Below are 16,406 nucleotides of genomic sequence, written 5' to 3'. Positions count from 1 at the left end.
TAATACAGGTAGTAACAAGATATGGCAAAAATTGAGATGGTGGTATGAGAATAACCAGTTAGGAAATAATTCAAAGAAAGGCCTGTTTAATGAATAACCAGCCAGCATCCACCACTAACAATCCCCAGCAAACAAGAACAATACAGAGAAGGGAGATTAAAAAGCAAGAGGGGTACCTAGGTGTCTCAGTCGGTTAAGCGTCTGACTCTTGATTTTGGCTCAGGTCATGATCTCAGGATTGTGAGATCAAGGCCCACATTGTGCTCCATGCTGGGTGCAGAGTCTGCATGTCTCCCTTTCTCTCTGCCCCTCCCCTGCTCTAATAGTTTTTTAAAAGGTGAGAAAGAACCACTTTATAAAGAAATTGAGTGATCTTTTTCTTTTTAAAGATTTTATTTATTTATTTGAGAGAAGGAGAGTGAGAGAGCACTGGCAAGGGGAGAAGAAGGCTCCCTGCTGAGTGGGGAGCCCAACATGGGGTTTAATCCCAGGAGCCGGAGATCATGACCTGAGACGAAAGCAAACACTTAACCAACTGAGCCACCCGGGTGCTCTGGAGTGATCTTTTTCAGAAGGACCAGAATTTCTACTCAGGGCATTGGTGTCTAGAGGAAATCACTCCTTATGTTGGCCCAGGGTGGAAACCTGGGTGTCTACTTGCCCATCTGGCCACTTTCTGAATACCCTAAAATGAAGTCTGCAGATTGGTCTCCCCACTCAGGAAGAATAAGAACAAATTAAAAGCATTTTCAGACATGCAAAGATTCAGAAGGCTTTCCTTCCAAGCACCCCCTTTAAAAATGTTATTTGAAGATATACTCCAGCAAAACAGAGACAAAACCCAAGAAAGAGAGACCAGATTCACCCAACAGAAGAACTGGCCCACAAGTGTAATGAATAGAAATGCCAGAGGTCCATAAAGCCATCAGTCAAAATTAGAACAGGAAGTCAGAGGGTTTGGAGAAAAATGTCTTCAAGAAGAAAATGGGCTTCATTCAACAAATAATGTAATTAAGAAACTGGGAGATTTTAATGACCTAATTAAAAAGACATATGTTTCTTTTCTCAAGAAGAAAAGAGAAAAGCAATGAGAAACTCCAGGAGAGCAAGAACTTGTATGAGAAGGCCTTGGTCCAAATATGAAGTGAATTAAAACATAACATGACTTTGAATGTTGAGGGAGTGTAGGAAAATACATTTGCACTTGAAGCCGGGAGCATTTCCCTTCAGGCAGCACTGAAAATCATAAGATTATAGTTCCTTCTCTACGGGTCCCTGGATGCTAGTTAGCTCTGTGGAGAATAATGTTTACATAATCATAATATGTTTAAAAAACACTTCATTTATTTTCAAATTTTGAAATTCAGAGGTGGACAACACACAAAAACCAGAGCATTTTCACTGTGGAGACAGAACTAGATTCACATGTAGTGGTTTAGCAAGAAGATTTAGGAGGGGGGAGGGCAAGTATGATAAAGGATGTCTCGTCTTACACAGCAGGAGTCAGGAGCTATTTCATAAAATTAATGGCATGAGAAAGAAGAGCTGGCAATGGGTATCTAACCAAACTCTGGAGGGAAGGTACTTTTGCTAAACTTCTCATCTTTCACAGTTGGGCACGGTGCCAGACATTGTTAGCTCAGTAGCCACCTGCCTCCTTACCTTGCTCCTAGAATCCTTGCGTTTCACCAGGTACATGGCTACCCAGAGAAACAGCCTATTCCTCAGGCTCCCTTGCAGCTACATGGGATCAGCTGATCCACTTCAGGCCAAGCAGTCTGGCGCTAGAACCTGTGCTCATGACCAGGATACTCTTCCACCCAAGCAGAATTCTGGCTTCCTGATGATTGCAGAGCCACCTGGCCAGCTCTGGATGGCCTGTGGAGAAAAGGAAACTTCCATCTTCTAAGACATTGTCATTTGGGAGTCTTTGTTGCAGTAGCTATGTTCTAATACAGAAGTCCATAGCTCCTCTACATAATTTAAAAGAATGATTTTACTCTATTTTATTATGAGTGGTTTGAATCTATTACAAGAAAAAAATGTACTTTTTATTCATCTCAAATGTGTTTAAATTGGAGGGCGTGGACGCCAATCAGTCCATATCACAACCTTGCTTAAACCCATCAGGGACCCCACTGCCTTTGGGATGGAGTCCAAGCTCCTCAGCCTAGATTCAGGCCAGCCCTTCACCTGCCTTTCTATTTCTTACTGCTCTTCTTCACAGGAGAACCCTTGGGCCCCACTAATTATTTACTGTGGACCCAGAACGGACCTTTGGCCATGCCCACTCCTCACCTTTGCTCATGTCAACCCCTCTTCCTGGAGTCCCAATTCTTCTTCTTCCTCTCCCACCTCTGCCCAAGATCTCCCACTCAAAGTTCATCTTCGAACTCCTCTTCATCCCTCAAAGCCCAGCCCAAGTTGCCTCTGGAACATTTTTCTGTTTATCTTGGTCTTTCTCTGTCCTGTTAAAGATTTTCCTCAAATGTCTGGTGATTCAGATCAGTTAAACGAAACGAAACAAAAGTACCCAGTCTCAGGGTGCCTGGGTGGCTCAATGGGTTAAGCGTCTGTCTTTGCCTCAGGACATGATCCTGGGATCCTGGGATTGAGCCCTGCCTCAAGGGGCGAGGGGTGGGTTGGTCCCTGCTCAGCGGGGAGTCTCCCTCTGCTGCTCCCTCTGCTTGTGCTCTGTCAAATAAATACATAAAATCTTTAAAAAACAAAAAAAAAGCCCTACCCAATCTAGACACACACACGTGCGCACACACACACACACACACACACACACTCACACACCCCTTCTAGAAGGATCAGGCCTCTTCTTTCCCTCCCCCTGTGTGTTCCTTTGCCAAAATAACCACACCAGCACACATTTATTGTGGTCATTTTTTATAACTAATATTATTTGTAATTTTAAGATTTAAGCCCATTAGTAGCCTCCTGCATGGATATGTGACTCAAACCAAAACCAGTACCAGATGACAAGACAAGCATAAGGATGTCTGACAAAGCTCTGATTTTTCCCACGATGACCATTCTGATTTTTCTTAAATATTAAATTATTGCTAAGGATGAGTGTGTATGAGAACGTGAGTGTCCGACTTCCTGGTGCCCAGCGACCGCCGCTCCGCACCACTGCCTGTGCGCAGTGAACCCTTACACAAGTCTCTACGGCAAAGGTTCCTGTTGCTCTCATCTCAGAACCAGTGAGATGAGGCCCAGAGAGGTTGTATTCATTTCTCGTGGCTACTATACAGATTACTGTGAATTTAGGGCCTGAAAACAACGCAATTTTTTTTCTTGCCACATTTTAGGTGAGGAGTCCAAAATGAGACCAGTGGGGGCTAAAATCAAGGAATCGATAGGGTGAATTCCTTCTAGAGCCTCTAGGGAAGAATCTGTTCTTCACCTTTGCCAGCTTCCAGAGACCGCCCACCCTCCTGGGCTGTGGCCTCTCCCGGCACTGGCATCACTCCCACTGCTGCTCTGCTGCCACACCTGCTCTTTTTGTCCCTCCTGTCTCTTTATTACAAGGTCCCCTGTGATTATACCAGGCCCACCTGGATAACCCAGGCTAATTTCCCCATCTCAAGCTCCCGAATTTAGTCCCCTCTGCAAAGTCCCTTTTGCCATGTAACATGTCACAGTTCCCAGGCTTAGAATGTGGACTTCTTTGAGGGCCACCACCCAGCCTGTCACAGAAGTGAAGTGCCTAATCCTAGATCACACAGCAGTAAGCGGCAGAGCTGGGAGTCTGACCCAGGTCTCTCTGGCCCCAAAGCCTGTGCTTCTAACCACATTTCATTTTTTAAAAAATATTTTATTTATTTATTCATGAGAGACATAGAGAGAGGCAGAGACACAGGCAGAGGGAGAAGCAGGCTCCATGCAGGGAGCCTGACGTGGGACTTGATCCCAGGACTCCAGGATCACACCCTGGGACAAATGCAGGTGCCAAACCGCTGAGCCACTCAGGGATCCCCCCTAATCACATTTCAACATGAGACTCAACGGACTAAGAGGGGGCAGTTATGTCTGGGTTCCCATGCACCAGCGCTGTCCGTTCCAGTCCTATCCCGTCCCCCACTCCCGACTCCACGAGCTCCCACTCTAATGCATATGACACCCACACCCACCCTTTGGTTCACATGCGGATCTCCCCAGACTAACCAGCAGGGCCCCCATCTTGGCAGCTTACTTGCTGTCTGTGTTTGTTGAGTGACTATATGAGGGAGGGAGCAGAGACTGCCATCTCCAGCCCATTCCCTTTTGCCTCTGCCCCGGCTTGAAGGTGCTCAGTAGCCTGTGAAGTCACCAAGGATGCCTGGCTCTGGGCCCTGGACCCCCTGCTCTCTCAGGAGATGTCCTTCCCCTCGAGCCACCCACACCCCGAAGGAAGGTCAGCCCTTCTTGAGCAGAAGAGCCATAAAGGCTGAGCACCTGCCTGGAAACAGAGGACACGAGGTCCCCGGGTCCCTCCCACGGGCAAGGCACTTTGCTAGGAGCTCCCAGAGGCCAGTGCCTTTGGGCCCAAGGACCAAACACCACAGGCTCTTCAGTGGCCTGCCAGACTCAGCCCTCAGAATCCCCCATTCGGGGCCTGCAGTCCAGCCCCCTGCACACCTCTGCTTGCCTGCAGAGTTCTGTTCTTCTAAAAGGCACCTCTGCCCTGCTCAGAGTGTTCCCATGCACAGCCCAGGCCTGTGGCAGCATTAGCAAGTCGAAAACCCAATTATATTTTGATTATTCTAGTCCTAGCCTGACAGAGGTTACTGTAAGTCACACCAGGATTGGGCAGGAGGGGGAGGCAGCACCTAGGGCCAGTGCCTGGGGATAGCACTTAAAGATGGATGTGACAGGGACCTGTGGCTCAGAGGTTCGGGATTAGATCAACCAGGCCGGGGGGGCTCTGGCTGGTTCCAGGAAAGAGGTCATGTGGCCACCAGTTGACAGACAGCTCAGGCAAAGCAAAGGCTTCAGGGTGGCCCTCCCCGGGCAGAAGAGGTGCCAGGGCTGAGTGCCCAGCCTGGAGATGGAGGATGTGAGGTCCCTGGTTGCCTCTCCTGGGCACTGGTGCTTTGCCAGGAGCTCCCAGAGACCACTGCTGTTGGGCTCCAGGACCAACCACCGCGGCCCCTTGTCAGTCTTCCAGAGCATCACTGGCCCCCTCCTGGGATAGCAGGATTTTCTCTGAGCATCTACCCAGGCCAAACAACTGGGCTCTCCCACCCTCAGACCAGGGCTGAGGGAGCCAGACTCACGACCAGAGGGCTCTGGGAGCCCAAAGCCTCCGCCCTGACCAGGGTCTGCTAGGAATAGCTGTTGCCTCTGGGTAGAAAGAACCACTCCTGATCCTTTGTCCTGGAGAGCAGCCATCTCTGGGGTACCAAAGGATGGAGGAGTTGGTCACTGGGATCCCTCTTAAGGGGAGATGGGACTGGCTCTGCGAAACCGAATCCTCAGCTGTGACTCCTTCCCCGTACAGACGCATGCACCCCATATAGAATGGTTTGGGGGACCCAGGGTGTCTGGGAGGCCCTGGGCTATGGCATCCTGAGCTCTGTGCTGGGCTCTAAGCCCTAGGCTGTGCTGGGCTCCACTGGTGCCCTCCATCCACGCAGACACACATTGGTCTATACCTGTCGCATTACCAGCTGCACCTCGTTTGCTGCAGCTGTCACTTGAGTGTCCCTGCACGATGCGCCTCCCATCCCACCCTGTGCTGCAGTCCCCTCCCTGGCCTTTACATAGCAGACAGGCACAGCTCTAGCTGGGGGGTGAGCGTGGGGGATTAGATGAGTCATCGCCGTGGGGGCAGACATACCAAGTCCCATAGTTGCGGAGCTGCGGACACAAAGACATGCCCACACTCACATTCCCACGCTCACAGGGGCACACGCCGGGAGGCCGATGCTTGTCAGAGCCAAAACCACACGCTCAGACACAGACAGACAGACACCCCCTACACACACACACACACACACACACACACACACACATACACACACTCCTTGTGTACACAAACACCAATACACACATCCCACTCTGGGTGACCCTCAGTCATCAAGCCAGAGCCTGTTCTCTGCTCACATGCACACTCAGAGACACAAGCACACACAGTCACACATTAGATTCTCCAGACACACACTCACAGCCCTTCTAAATAAGAAAAACATACGTGCATCACACATGCACATGCCCTCACACACAGGCACATGCATGCACACGTGCACACATACCAGGCCCTCCTCTCTCGAGTCCCCTCATTCATTCCCCTGCCTCCACCAGCACCCCAGGCAGACAGGACAGAGCACTAGAACCACAAGGATGCTGTGACCCCATTGTCCATCCTGCCCAGGGACAGAGTCGTGCCCTAGGGTTAACTTGGGTTCTGGAAAGGCGAAGGTCACCGACCTGTCCGCTGTGTTGCCTCAGCTCTCACACACTCTGTGCCTAATGGCCCATCTCTAGCTCCTCTGAGAAAGGAGGAGTCGCAGGGAAGATGGAGGTTACATCTCGGAAATAGCCTCCATCGAGGGAAGGAGTATGAGTCTCCGAGGCTGAGAGAGGACGGTGGGATCTGATGTGCTAGGGAGGTCCTGTCCTGAGGCAGGGCACGGTCAGGGTGCCTGCCTGATGCCCAGGGGATTGCCCGTCACCTGCCTGCGGTCCCTGGCAGGTCCACGCTCCATACCTTTATACCTGCTGTTGTCTCCACCTGGAACCCTCTCGGTGGTTACCATAATCCCCCCTGCAAGGCCACTTTTCAGGTTCCCGAGTTCCTGCACTGGGAAGTCTGTCCTGAGGCCCTGGCTTAATCAATCTGTCCTTCTGGGCCGCTTCGCGGCTCTCCTCATGCTGCGGTAGCTCACTTGCTGGCCTGGGAGCCTCCTGCCCCCACCCAGCCTGGGACTGTGTGAGGACAGGGCGCCTCCGTCTGGTAAGGACGTGGGTAAACCTGGAGAGGATCACAGGTCCGGATCCCAGCTCTGCCTCTGCTGTGTGGCCTTGGGCAAGTTACTGAATCATGTGAGTTCAGTGTTCTCATCTGGAAAATGGGGCAGTAGCAACCACCTGCCTGGACTGACAGGAAGATTAGGTGAGATCATGGGGTGGGTAGGGGGCTCTATTATTCTAGCCCATTGTCGGACACACAGCTTAGTGTGTGTTGAATTAGCCCCTCTGGGTCCCCTCTTCCTGCCCCCACTCACTATCCATCTTGGGAGGTGGGGAGCAGGTATGAAGGAAAGGATTGGGGGCAGATAGAAGGGGGGCTGGGAGGTGGGCAGACCGGGGCTCCCTCCCGGCCCCTCTGGGAGCTGGCTGCACCTGCCAGGGCAGGAGCCCTGCCGAGGCGGTGCAGCAGCCGCTCTCACCCCCGCGACCCACCTGTGCCATCGTCCTCGTCAGCCAGGGGAGGCCGCGAGGGGAGGTGCGGCTGGGACCCCCCCCGCGCTGTGGCCCCCGGAGCTGCCCAGGGCCCCGCTGGCACACAGTAGGTGCGCTCTGAACGCCGAGCGGCGACCGGACGCGTAGAAGCCGAGCGAACGCGAACGCATGAATGAACGGCTGGACGCATGAATGGAGGTGGGATGCAAGCACGGAGTGGCAGGCGAGGAGGAACGAGCGTCTCCCCCGCCCTCCCGGTCTCGGGCTGGGCGACACGAAGCCGAGACCGGCTGGGGGCTCCCTCCGCGCCCGCCCTCCCGCTCGCCCCCCCTCCCCGCGGCGCGCAGCCCGGCGGAGCCCGCGCCCAGCGACAGCCCGCGGAGGAGCTGCGGCTCGCGCCCAGCCGAGCGAGCCCAGGCGGCGCAGCCTCGGGAGGGGGCTGCCCCGACCTCTCCCCCCGCCCGGGGCCCCCGAGCCCGGCCTTCGGGGGCAGGGACGCGGAGTCCCCGGTGCAGGGGCCGGGGGCCAGCAGCCGAGGACGCCGGGGTCCCGGAGCCAACAGGTGCGGGGCTTGGGGGACCCCCCCCCAGGCCCGGGGTGCGGGTTCCAAAGGACCCTCGGCGGGAGCCAAGAGCCTCGGGGCACGAGCTGGGTGCTGGGAGGCAGGGTCCCCAGGAGGCTCTGCCCTCCTCCGCGCAGGCTTCTGCAGAACCCCCAGCGCCCTCGCTCCTCCACCTTTTCCCCGCAGCCCCCCACCGTCCCCGAGGTGCAGGGAGGTCCCGCTGGGGGAGTGGGTCCGCCGGCACTCGGAGGGGGTATGAAGGAGCCCCTTGCCCTCCCCCAGGGGTCTCTAGGGGCCGGTAACCCTCCTACACACGTCCGGGGGCGTCCCTGCCCAGCCCCGGGCAGGAGGGTCTGAGCCGGCGAGGAGGGGCGGGGAGCGAGGCCCGATTTATGAATGGAGAAAGCGGCCTGCGCGCCGGCCCAGCGACCCCTGGCGGCCATCGGGGCGCATCCCGGCCGCGGGGATTCAAGTGGAGCCGATCTGGGGGTCTGAGGGGCCTGGCCGCTGGGCCTGGGGCTCTCCTCTCTCTTGCAGGGAGGTCCTCAGTCCTTCCAGCAACCCTGCGTGCGTACCGGGAGGGTCCAAGTCTGGCCGGCGGCGTCTGGGTCTCCAACGCCTCCCTAGACCATTTTTTTAACCAAAATTTCAGGCCTGTGAACTGACTCAGGAGAGAACATTTGCAATCAGGATGGCTTCCCCTCGCAGATCTATGGTGTTTCGCGGATTCAGACAGACCTAGCATAGTAGCTTTGTGACCTTAAGCAAGGGGCTCAGGCTTTCTGAGCCTCTATAAAGCAGGGTTCTTTAATGGTACCCGGAGTCGGCCCTGAAGCCGGCTACCCTTGCCAGTGTCTGGGTAAAGCACTTGGCACACATTAGAGATCATTAAGCCTCACCGTGGCCCTATGAGCTTGGTACAGTTATGACTCCTTTGGCGAGATGGGGAAACCGAGGCTGGAAGGGGAGACGTGGGGTATCCAAGAGCAACTTGCATATGGAATTGAGATGCAAGCCACATCTGTCTTTCTCCATCAATTTCGGGCTCACCGCAACCTGACAGCACCATGAGAATTAAGAGGGAGCTTATATGCAAATTGCCTGGCACATTCCTAATGTTCTCTCTTTCTTCTTCCCCTCCTTCCTTCAGGATCATTGGGGCTGGGACCCCAGAGACCTGTGTGCTAAGGAAGTGGGCTGAGGCCTGGCCAGGCTCCCCTCCCCCTGCAGGGCCCAGGATGCCACTCAGCATCAGCAACTCCTAAGCTCATGGAGCCCTCAGCCACCCCAGGGGCCCAGACTGGGACCCCCACCGGCGGCGGGGAGCTGTCTCCGTCACTGGTGCCTCCCGACTATGAAGACGAGTTCCTGCGCTATCTGTGGCGCGATTACCTGTACCCAAAGCAGTATGAGTGGGTCCTCATTGCTGCCTACGTGGCTGTGTTCCTAGTGGCCCTGGTGGGCAACACGCTGGGTAGGTGTTTAGGTTGCTTGTGGTGGTGTGGACTTCTCCAGGGACTGGAAGGTGACCTGGGCCTGGCTTCTCTCTCTCCTTCTCCCCCATCTCCCTTGGTTGGGTAGTTTGGGGATGGGTGGCATGGGGGAAGAGACTTGCTTAGGAGGATCAAGGATCCGCATGACTCTGCCCCTGGCTTCACCTCCTCCTCCTCTTCCCACCTCCCCACCTGCCCTGCAGTCTGCCTGGCCGTGTGGAGGAACCACCACATGAGGACGGTCACCAACTATTTCATTGTCAACCTGTCCCTGGCTGATGTGCTGGTGACAGCCATCTGCCTCCCGGCCAGCCTGCTGGTAGACATCACGGAGTCCTGGCTCTTCGGTCATACCCTCTGCAAAGTCATCCCCTACCTACAGGTGAGCTCCACCCAGGGGTGCTGTTCACTACCCTTGTCACCCCAAGTACAAAGACCATGGCCTTGCATAGACCTAAGTGACCCTCAGACTTGCCTTTCAGACAGGACTCGGTGGCTCAGTTCCTCTGCAGTGTCATCCTCTACTGTCAGCAAGGCCAGGCCATGAGGCCTGACACTTGGGGACACAGACACAGCCCCACACATTCATACAGAGTCCCCTCCTGGTCACACCCGCAGACCCACATGCACACAGCCACTGGACACATGTACAGTCGCCTCCGGGTACTTGGGCACACAGCAGAGGAGAGAGGCACAAGCCCATGGGGACAGACACAAATGCATGCTGGGCCCACTCTCTGGTTCCAGGGGGGCCACTGGAAAGTCTCTCCTCATCCCAACCACCCTGGTTCCAAAGGAACCTTCCAAAGGGCCTCCCTCCCCCCCCCCCCCCCCCAGAGGTGGGAATCAGGATGTCCAATGGGTTTGGTGGAGTGGAAGGAGGGCAGAATCGTCCTTCAGCTGCATCCCTCAGCCCTCTTCCTGTACCCCAGACTCCTGGAGGCAGCACCCGCCTCCACCTCTGGCCTGGGCTCATGTCTGCCTCCCTGAGTTAGGCTCTTTCCTAACACCCGGGGAAAGAATGGCATCCCTGGGCCTGGGCGAGAGAAATGCCTCTTGGATTTCCATTGTTTTAAGGCTTTCCATTCAATGGATTAACCCTGGGAACGCTGAGAACAAAGACAGGCTGGGGAGGAAATTCACCGGGGACAAATTATTTAACCTTTCTGTGCCCCAGTGTCCTCATCTGTAACATGGGGCTGGGGTTGTTGTGAGGATAACGAGAACTGTGTCTGGCACGTAGTAGGTTCCATGAGCATAAGTTATTAATCATAGTAGAGAAGCACCCACTATGTGCTAGGTCTCGAACCTAGACATTTTCCACCCACGATTTCATGGATTCTCAAAAGAATCCTGCCAGGTGGATGACATAGTCCCATTCCGCCGATGAGGCTCAGAGAGAGAGTGATTTGCCCAAATCGACACAACCAGCAAGCAGTGTGGTCAGGATCCGCACCCCATCTGAGCCTCGATCTCTCATCCCATGTCTGTGAGTGGCCCCCAGGAGGGCTGACGCTGTGTCCCCATGGGGCAGGCCGTGTCTGTGTCGGTGGCAGTGCTGACTCTCAGCTTCATCGCCCTGGACCGCTGGTATGCCATCTGCCACCCGCTGTTGTTCAAGAGCACTGCCCGGCGCGCCCGCAGCTCCATCCTGGGCATCTGGGCTGTGTCATTGGCTGTCATGGTACCTCAGGCTGCCGTCATGGAATGCAGCAGCGTGCTCCCTGAGCTAGCCAACCGCACCCGCCTCTTCTCTGTGTGTGATGAACACTGGGCAGGTAATGGTGGGAGCCTTGTGTGAGCATCCCTGAAGTGGGTGCCTCTGGGACACGGGGACACGTGCCCTTAGGGCAGGCGTCTGTCGGTGCACTCCTGCGGTGGGCACTCCCGGGGTGGCTATCTCCCAAAAAGACACCCTGGAGCAGGCTTCTATCAGGTACACTCCCAGGGTGGGGAACCCCTTGATGGATGCCATAGAACAGGTGTCCGTCCCTTGATGGATGCCACAGAGCAGACATCTGCCCAGGGATACCTCCACAGCGGGTACCTCCTCTAGTCTAGGCCTCTGCTAGGGCTCCCTCCAGGATGGACACCACCAGCCTGCGCAATGCAAGGTTCTCTCTGCCATGGTGTCTGTGTGAGGCCCCACTGCTTGCTTTGACTTTGTGGCTCTAGTTGGGGCAGGGTGGCTTTGCTAAGTGGAACAGGCTGGAGGCTCCCAGAATGGGAGGACCTCTTGGCCTTGTATCTCTTGACCCCTACAGATGACCTCTATCCCAAGATCTACCACAGTTGCTTCTTCATTGTCACCTACTTGGCCCCACTAGGCCTCATGGCCATGGCCTATTTCCAGATCTTCCGCAAGCTCTGGGGCCGCCAGGTGAGGCCCACTCTGGGGTCACTATCTGGGCTGGTGGGAAATGGGGTAGTGGTCCAAGGGAATAGACAGTCCCTCGCCTCAGAACATGCCATCCTGGCTGCAACCAGAGAGAGGCAAGGCCGAGGGACGTGGCCAAGTCAAGGCCAAAGTGCTGGTGCCTACCCTGGAACCGAATGGTAACTAATATCGGTTTCAACATCTAATATCTGATCATCATTCCGACATCAGTACCTGCCATTTATTGTACCATGTACTTCCAGCTTTGTTTAGTCTTGCCTCCTCTCAGCCATCATGATTGTCCTCAACTTAATATATGAGAAAACAGAGACTCAGAGCGGCATAGCAACTCCTCCTGAATCCCTCAGCCAGCGAGGGGAAGGCCAGGGGCCCTCCAAGGCTCAGGTCAGCACCCCCACCACCACCACCACAGCACCTCTGTGTTTTTGCCGCATTCGGCACATTGCTTGCAATGTCTTCACAACTATCCAGCCAAAGAAGCAGCAGTACCCACGTTGCACGTGCTGAGTAAGGGCTGCCAACTAGCCACGGCTGTGAGTGGCCGAGACTTACTGGTTCTGGGGCCCACCTTCGGGGCTCCGTTGCAGACTGACCAACCTAACGGCAGGTTCTGGGTGGGGAGAGGAATGCTCAGAGCTTCTGGGCGGTAGCAGGACTCTGTGAGAGACTGTTCACCCTCCAGTCCAGAGTGTTGGTCCTCGTCACGAGTATTGGGTTCCTCCCTGTTGCAAAAGGGCTCGCTGCCTTGTCCACCTCCACCCTGCCCCAGGGTCCACCCGGAGCAGGACCTGGAGAAGGAGGAGGGCCCTCCCAGGGAGCTCCACCCACCGCTGCTCTCTCTGTGTGTGCCCGACAGATCCCTGGCACCACATCGGCCCTGGTGAGGAACTGGAAGCGGCCCTCGGACCAGCTGGAGGACCAGGGGCCCGGCCTGAGCACGGAACCCCCCCCTCGGGCCCGGGCCTTCCTGGCTGAGGTGAAGCAGATGCGAGCGCGGAGGAAGACGGCCAAGATGCTGATGGTGCTGCTGCTGGTCTTTGCCCTCTGCTACCTGCCCATCAGTGTCCTCAATGTCCTCAAGAGGTGAGAGCATGAGGGCAGAGGTTGTGGCCTCAGAGGAAGGAGCTCTCTCTGCTTTGTTGAAAGACGGGGCTCTAGCCCTCACCCACTGTGTGGCCTTGCAGCAGATCATAGTAATGACCTTTTCTGGGCCTCCCAACCTCAATTTCCAGCCTGTAAAATGTGAATAATAACCGTGTGAGCTGCTGGTGGGATATTGTGACATTTCTCCCATCTATTCACTCAACCATTAGCTCGTAGGGGTTGGGGGCACGGTGACCACGTGCACAAGACAGTCTCTGCTCTCGTGGAGTCTACATCTTGGGGGCAGGGAGAGGAATGAGTCTCCACCATCCTGGCAGGCAGTGATAGGGCTATGAAGACAAATAGGGGAAGAGGTCAGAGAGTGACGGTGACAGGGGTTGGCGGGGGTTTGTGTGTTTATTTTTTCATCTTTTTTTAGACACAATGGTTTAAAAAAAAATGGGGAGAGGCTCACCTAAGGAAATGACATTTGACAGAGACCTGAAGGCAGGGAAGCAGCAAGGGACCAGGCCCCGCAGGTGTCTGGAGGGATAGAGCACCAGAAGCAGGCGGGGCCACGGGGTGCAGGGAAAGAGCAATGGGCTGTGTGCCATGAGACCATCACAGTGTGAGTTTGTGCTTGGCCACTTCCTGGCTGCATCACTTTACTTCTCTGCACCTCCGTTGTTGAAAAAATGGATGATGTCTTGACTTCTCATGTTGCCACGAGGATAGAGATCAGATGGTGGGGTGACTGAGTAGATGAACCCTGGTCCCTGTCCCTACACCTACCCTTGTCAAACTCTCTGTGCTCAAGACCCCAGACCTAAAGGCCCAGGAAAGGGTCACCTGGTGGACAGAAGGGGCTGTGGGAACCCATACTTTACAGCCACTCGTGAGCAGTGTGACCTTGGTTGACTCACTTTCCCTTTCTGAGCCTTGGCTTTCCTGTGCTTTAGATGAGGGTAGTGACTCCTGCCCCCTCCCCCCACCACACACACACATACTCCATTTCTGACTGTCCTCCCCCTGGTCCTAGGGTGTTCGGGATGTTCCGCCAATCCAGTGACCGAGAAGCCGTGTACGCCTGCTTCACCTTCTCCCACTGGCTGGTGTATGCCAACAGCGCTGCCAACCCCATCATCTACAACTTCCTCAGCGGTGAGTGGCCCGGGGAGGCAGAGCAACTGAGGGTGGTAGGTGTCCTTGGGACAGCAGTCTGCCTGCCCCCGATCCAGGCTGAATAAAGGGATGGCAGGAGAGGATGTCTCTGCTCCTGCCTGGGGGTCTTGAGCTGGCTCTGGAAAGTCCCATTCAGGGAAGATTTACCCCTGCCCCCCTGGTCTGAGTGGAGACAGGCCACGCTCCCAAAAGTTGCCAGAACCAGCTGACCAGCACCCAGGATCCAGTTGTGCAGACCATACAAATCAGTGAGTGGGTGAGACAGGAAAGACCTAGGCCAGCTCACCTCCCGTCAGCCCCTGTCTGGCCAACGCAGGCTCCGGAGGGAGCCAGGAACTATGGGAAGAGGGCCCTGAGCTCCTACCTAAGAGGATGACTGCATAACCAAGTCATCCAGGTAATGGAGGGTCACCGGCAGAGGCAGCCCTGGCTGGGGAAGGGCTTTCCCATGCCCAGCTAGACACGTACTGGCAGAGTGGCCAGGATGTGAGGGGCTGTCCCTGGATCCACCTGCCACCAGTACCAGCCTTCTTGCTCCCCTGTCTGGAGTTCCAGGCATCCCCAGTCCCCTAGCCCTACCCCAGGCCTCTCCCTCTGCTGTCCCACTGTCCACACCTCCACCCTCGGATGCACCTGGGCTCAGCAGAAGTGCAGCTTGCTAGACCCGTGGCTCCAGATCTAGGCCTAACAAACAGGTCCAGATGACTATTCAAGCCTGGGAACAATACTCTTTGAGAAAAGGCTGAAGAAGGAGGAGCTGGGGGTCCATATCCCAATCCTCAGTGAGACTAAGGAATTAGTCCCCAAAGGCTAGCTGGTGGTCTCCAGCTCAGGGGGAGAGGCGGCAGGCAGATTCCTGCCGGGCATTCCAGTCTGGTCCCCATTCACTAAGCACCTACTGTGTGCCTGCCTCTGCTGGAGCCCCAGCGAGGCTTGTTTGGGCAATGAAACATGGTCAAGGAGGTTTCTGCCTCTCGGGGTGCTGGGACCAGGGTGGGATAGGGTGGGGGGGGCAAGGCAGAGGTGCCCAGCACAGTGCCTCTTGCAAGCTGGTTCTGTCCTTCCCATCACTGTGGGGGCCACAGGTGGGGGAAAGCCTAGCCACAGCTGGTGAGTCTGAGCCCCTCCACCTACACGCCAAGGAGGGCAGAGGTGGCCCCAGGCCCCTGAGCCAGACACCACGTTTTGAGCCGGGCTCACAGCCAGGGCGCAGTCAAGGAATCAGATGAAAATTGCATTTCTCCTTGGGAACTGCTCTGGGGCCTCTGTCCTCACTCTCCCTGGCAGTGACGAGGTCGCCTTGGGGCTTTCTCTTTCCCAGCTCTACTCTGCCCTCCCACCCCCTCACAGGCAGCTTGGCTGGAGCTGCGTGGGTGTCCCTGGGCCCAAGGCCCTTCCTGCTTCATCCATCTCCTTATGGCTGTGTCTTCTGTCTCCAACCAAGGCAAATTCCGGGAGCAGTTTAAGGCCGCCTTCTCCTGCTGCCTGCCTGGCCTGGGTCCCTGCGGCTCTCCGAAGGCCCCCAGCCCCCGCTCCTCTGCCAGCCACAAGTCCTTGTCCTTGCACAGCCGGTGCTCCGTCTCCAAAGTCCCCGAGCACGTGGTGCTCACCAGTGTCACCACGGTGCTGCCCTGAGGGCTGCCCTGGTGGCTCCGGTGGGGGCCAAGCTGTTTCCTGCCTGGGCTGCTCCTCTGGCTCCTGGGGGACCCACCTCCTCGTGGAAACTGCTGGATGCAGTGGGAGGCCAGGGCTCCAAACCTGGTTTTCTGCCTGTTTAACTCTGGTCAAGTGACTTCCCTTCTCTGAGCCCTGTCTCCTAAGCAGGATTGATGGGAGGATTAAGCATGCTCGGAAAAGCGGAAAGCTCTTTGTAGATTGTGAAGTGTTGTGGACAGGATTATCATATTCCTCTTGCGTGGCTGTGCCCCACGGTATCATCCATCCCCATCATCCTTCCGCAGCTTGGCCTTCCTCCCAAAGATCCCTCTCCCACCCAATTACAGGCCTTCCCTGGTGTCTGCTGTAAGGGTCTCAGCGGGCAGTTCCATCTGGCCCAGCAGTTCCAGCTAAAGCCCAGCTGCTCTGAGGCCCACGTGAACTAATCTGGGTCTGGCCTTTCCCTGGTAGGCACACAGCCCCATCCCTAACCAGGTGCCGGGTGCACGCACCACAGTCTGGACCCTGTTGGCTTTCTGGTGTGATAGAACACTCTCCGTGTGGCCATTTGGCATGGAGGCCAGCAGCCTGAAGCAATTGTAATTAAAAGCCTGGCACTGAATGTTCCCTTTCCTTG

General features: G+C 55.8%; 1 protein-coding gene across 2 annotated transcripts; it reads left to right on the top strand.

The window, feature by feature from the left end:
• Positions 1-9,107: 9,107 nt before the first annotated feature.
• On the top strand, positions 9,108-16,391 carry HCRTR1 (hypocretin receptor 1). 2 transcript variants are annotated; one of them, XM_026014329.2, is made up of 7 exons: positions 9,108-9,431; positions 9,654-9,832; positions 10,985-11,228; positions 11,715-11,830; positions 12,705-12,931; positions 13,971-14,092; positions 15,558-16,391. In XM_026014329.2, exons 1-7 carry the CDS (start codon positions 9,227-9,229, stop codon positions 15,746-15,748), a joined length of 1,284 nt encoding a protein of 427 aa, XP_025870114.1. In that variant the 5' UTR covers positions 9,108-9,226; the 3' UTR covers positions 15,749-16,391. The 2 variants fall into 2 exon arrangements, with proteins under 2 accessions (XP_025870114.1, XP_072606535.1); XM_072750434.1 differs by having other exon boundaries at positions 9,137-9,431; positions 15,435-15,888.
• Positions 16,392-16,406: the final 15 nt, after the last annotated feature.

This window comes from Vulpes vulpes, chromosome 2 (assembly GCF_048418805.1).
Source record: "Vulpes vulpes isolate BD-2025 chromosome 2, VulVul3, whole genome shotgun sequence".
Lineage (NCBI taxonomy): Eukaryota > Metazoa > Chordata > Mammalia > Carnivora > Canidae > Vulpes > Vulpes vulpes.
This window is presented reverse-complemented; position numbering and strand designations above follow the sequence as displayed.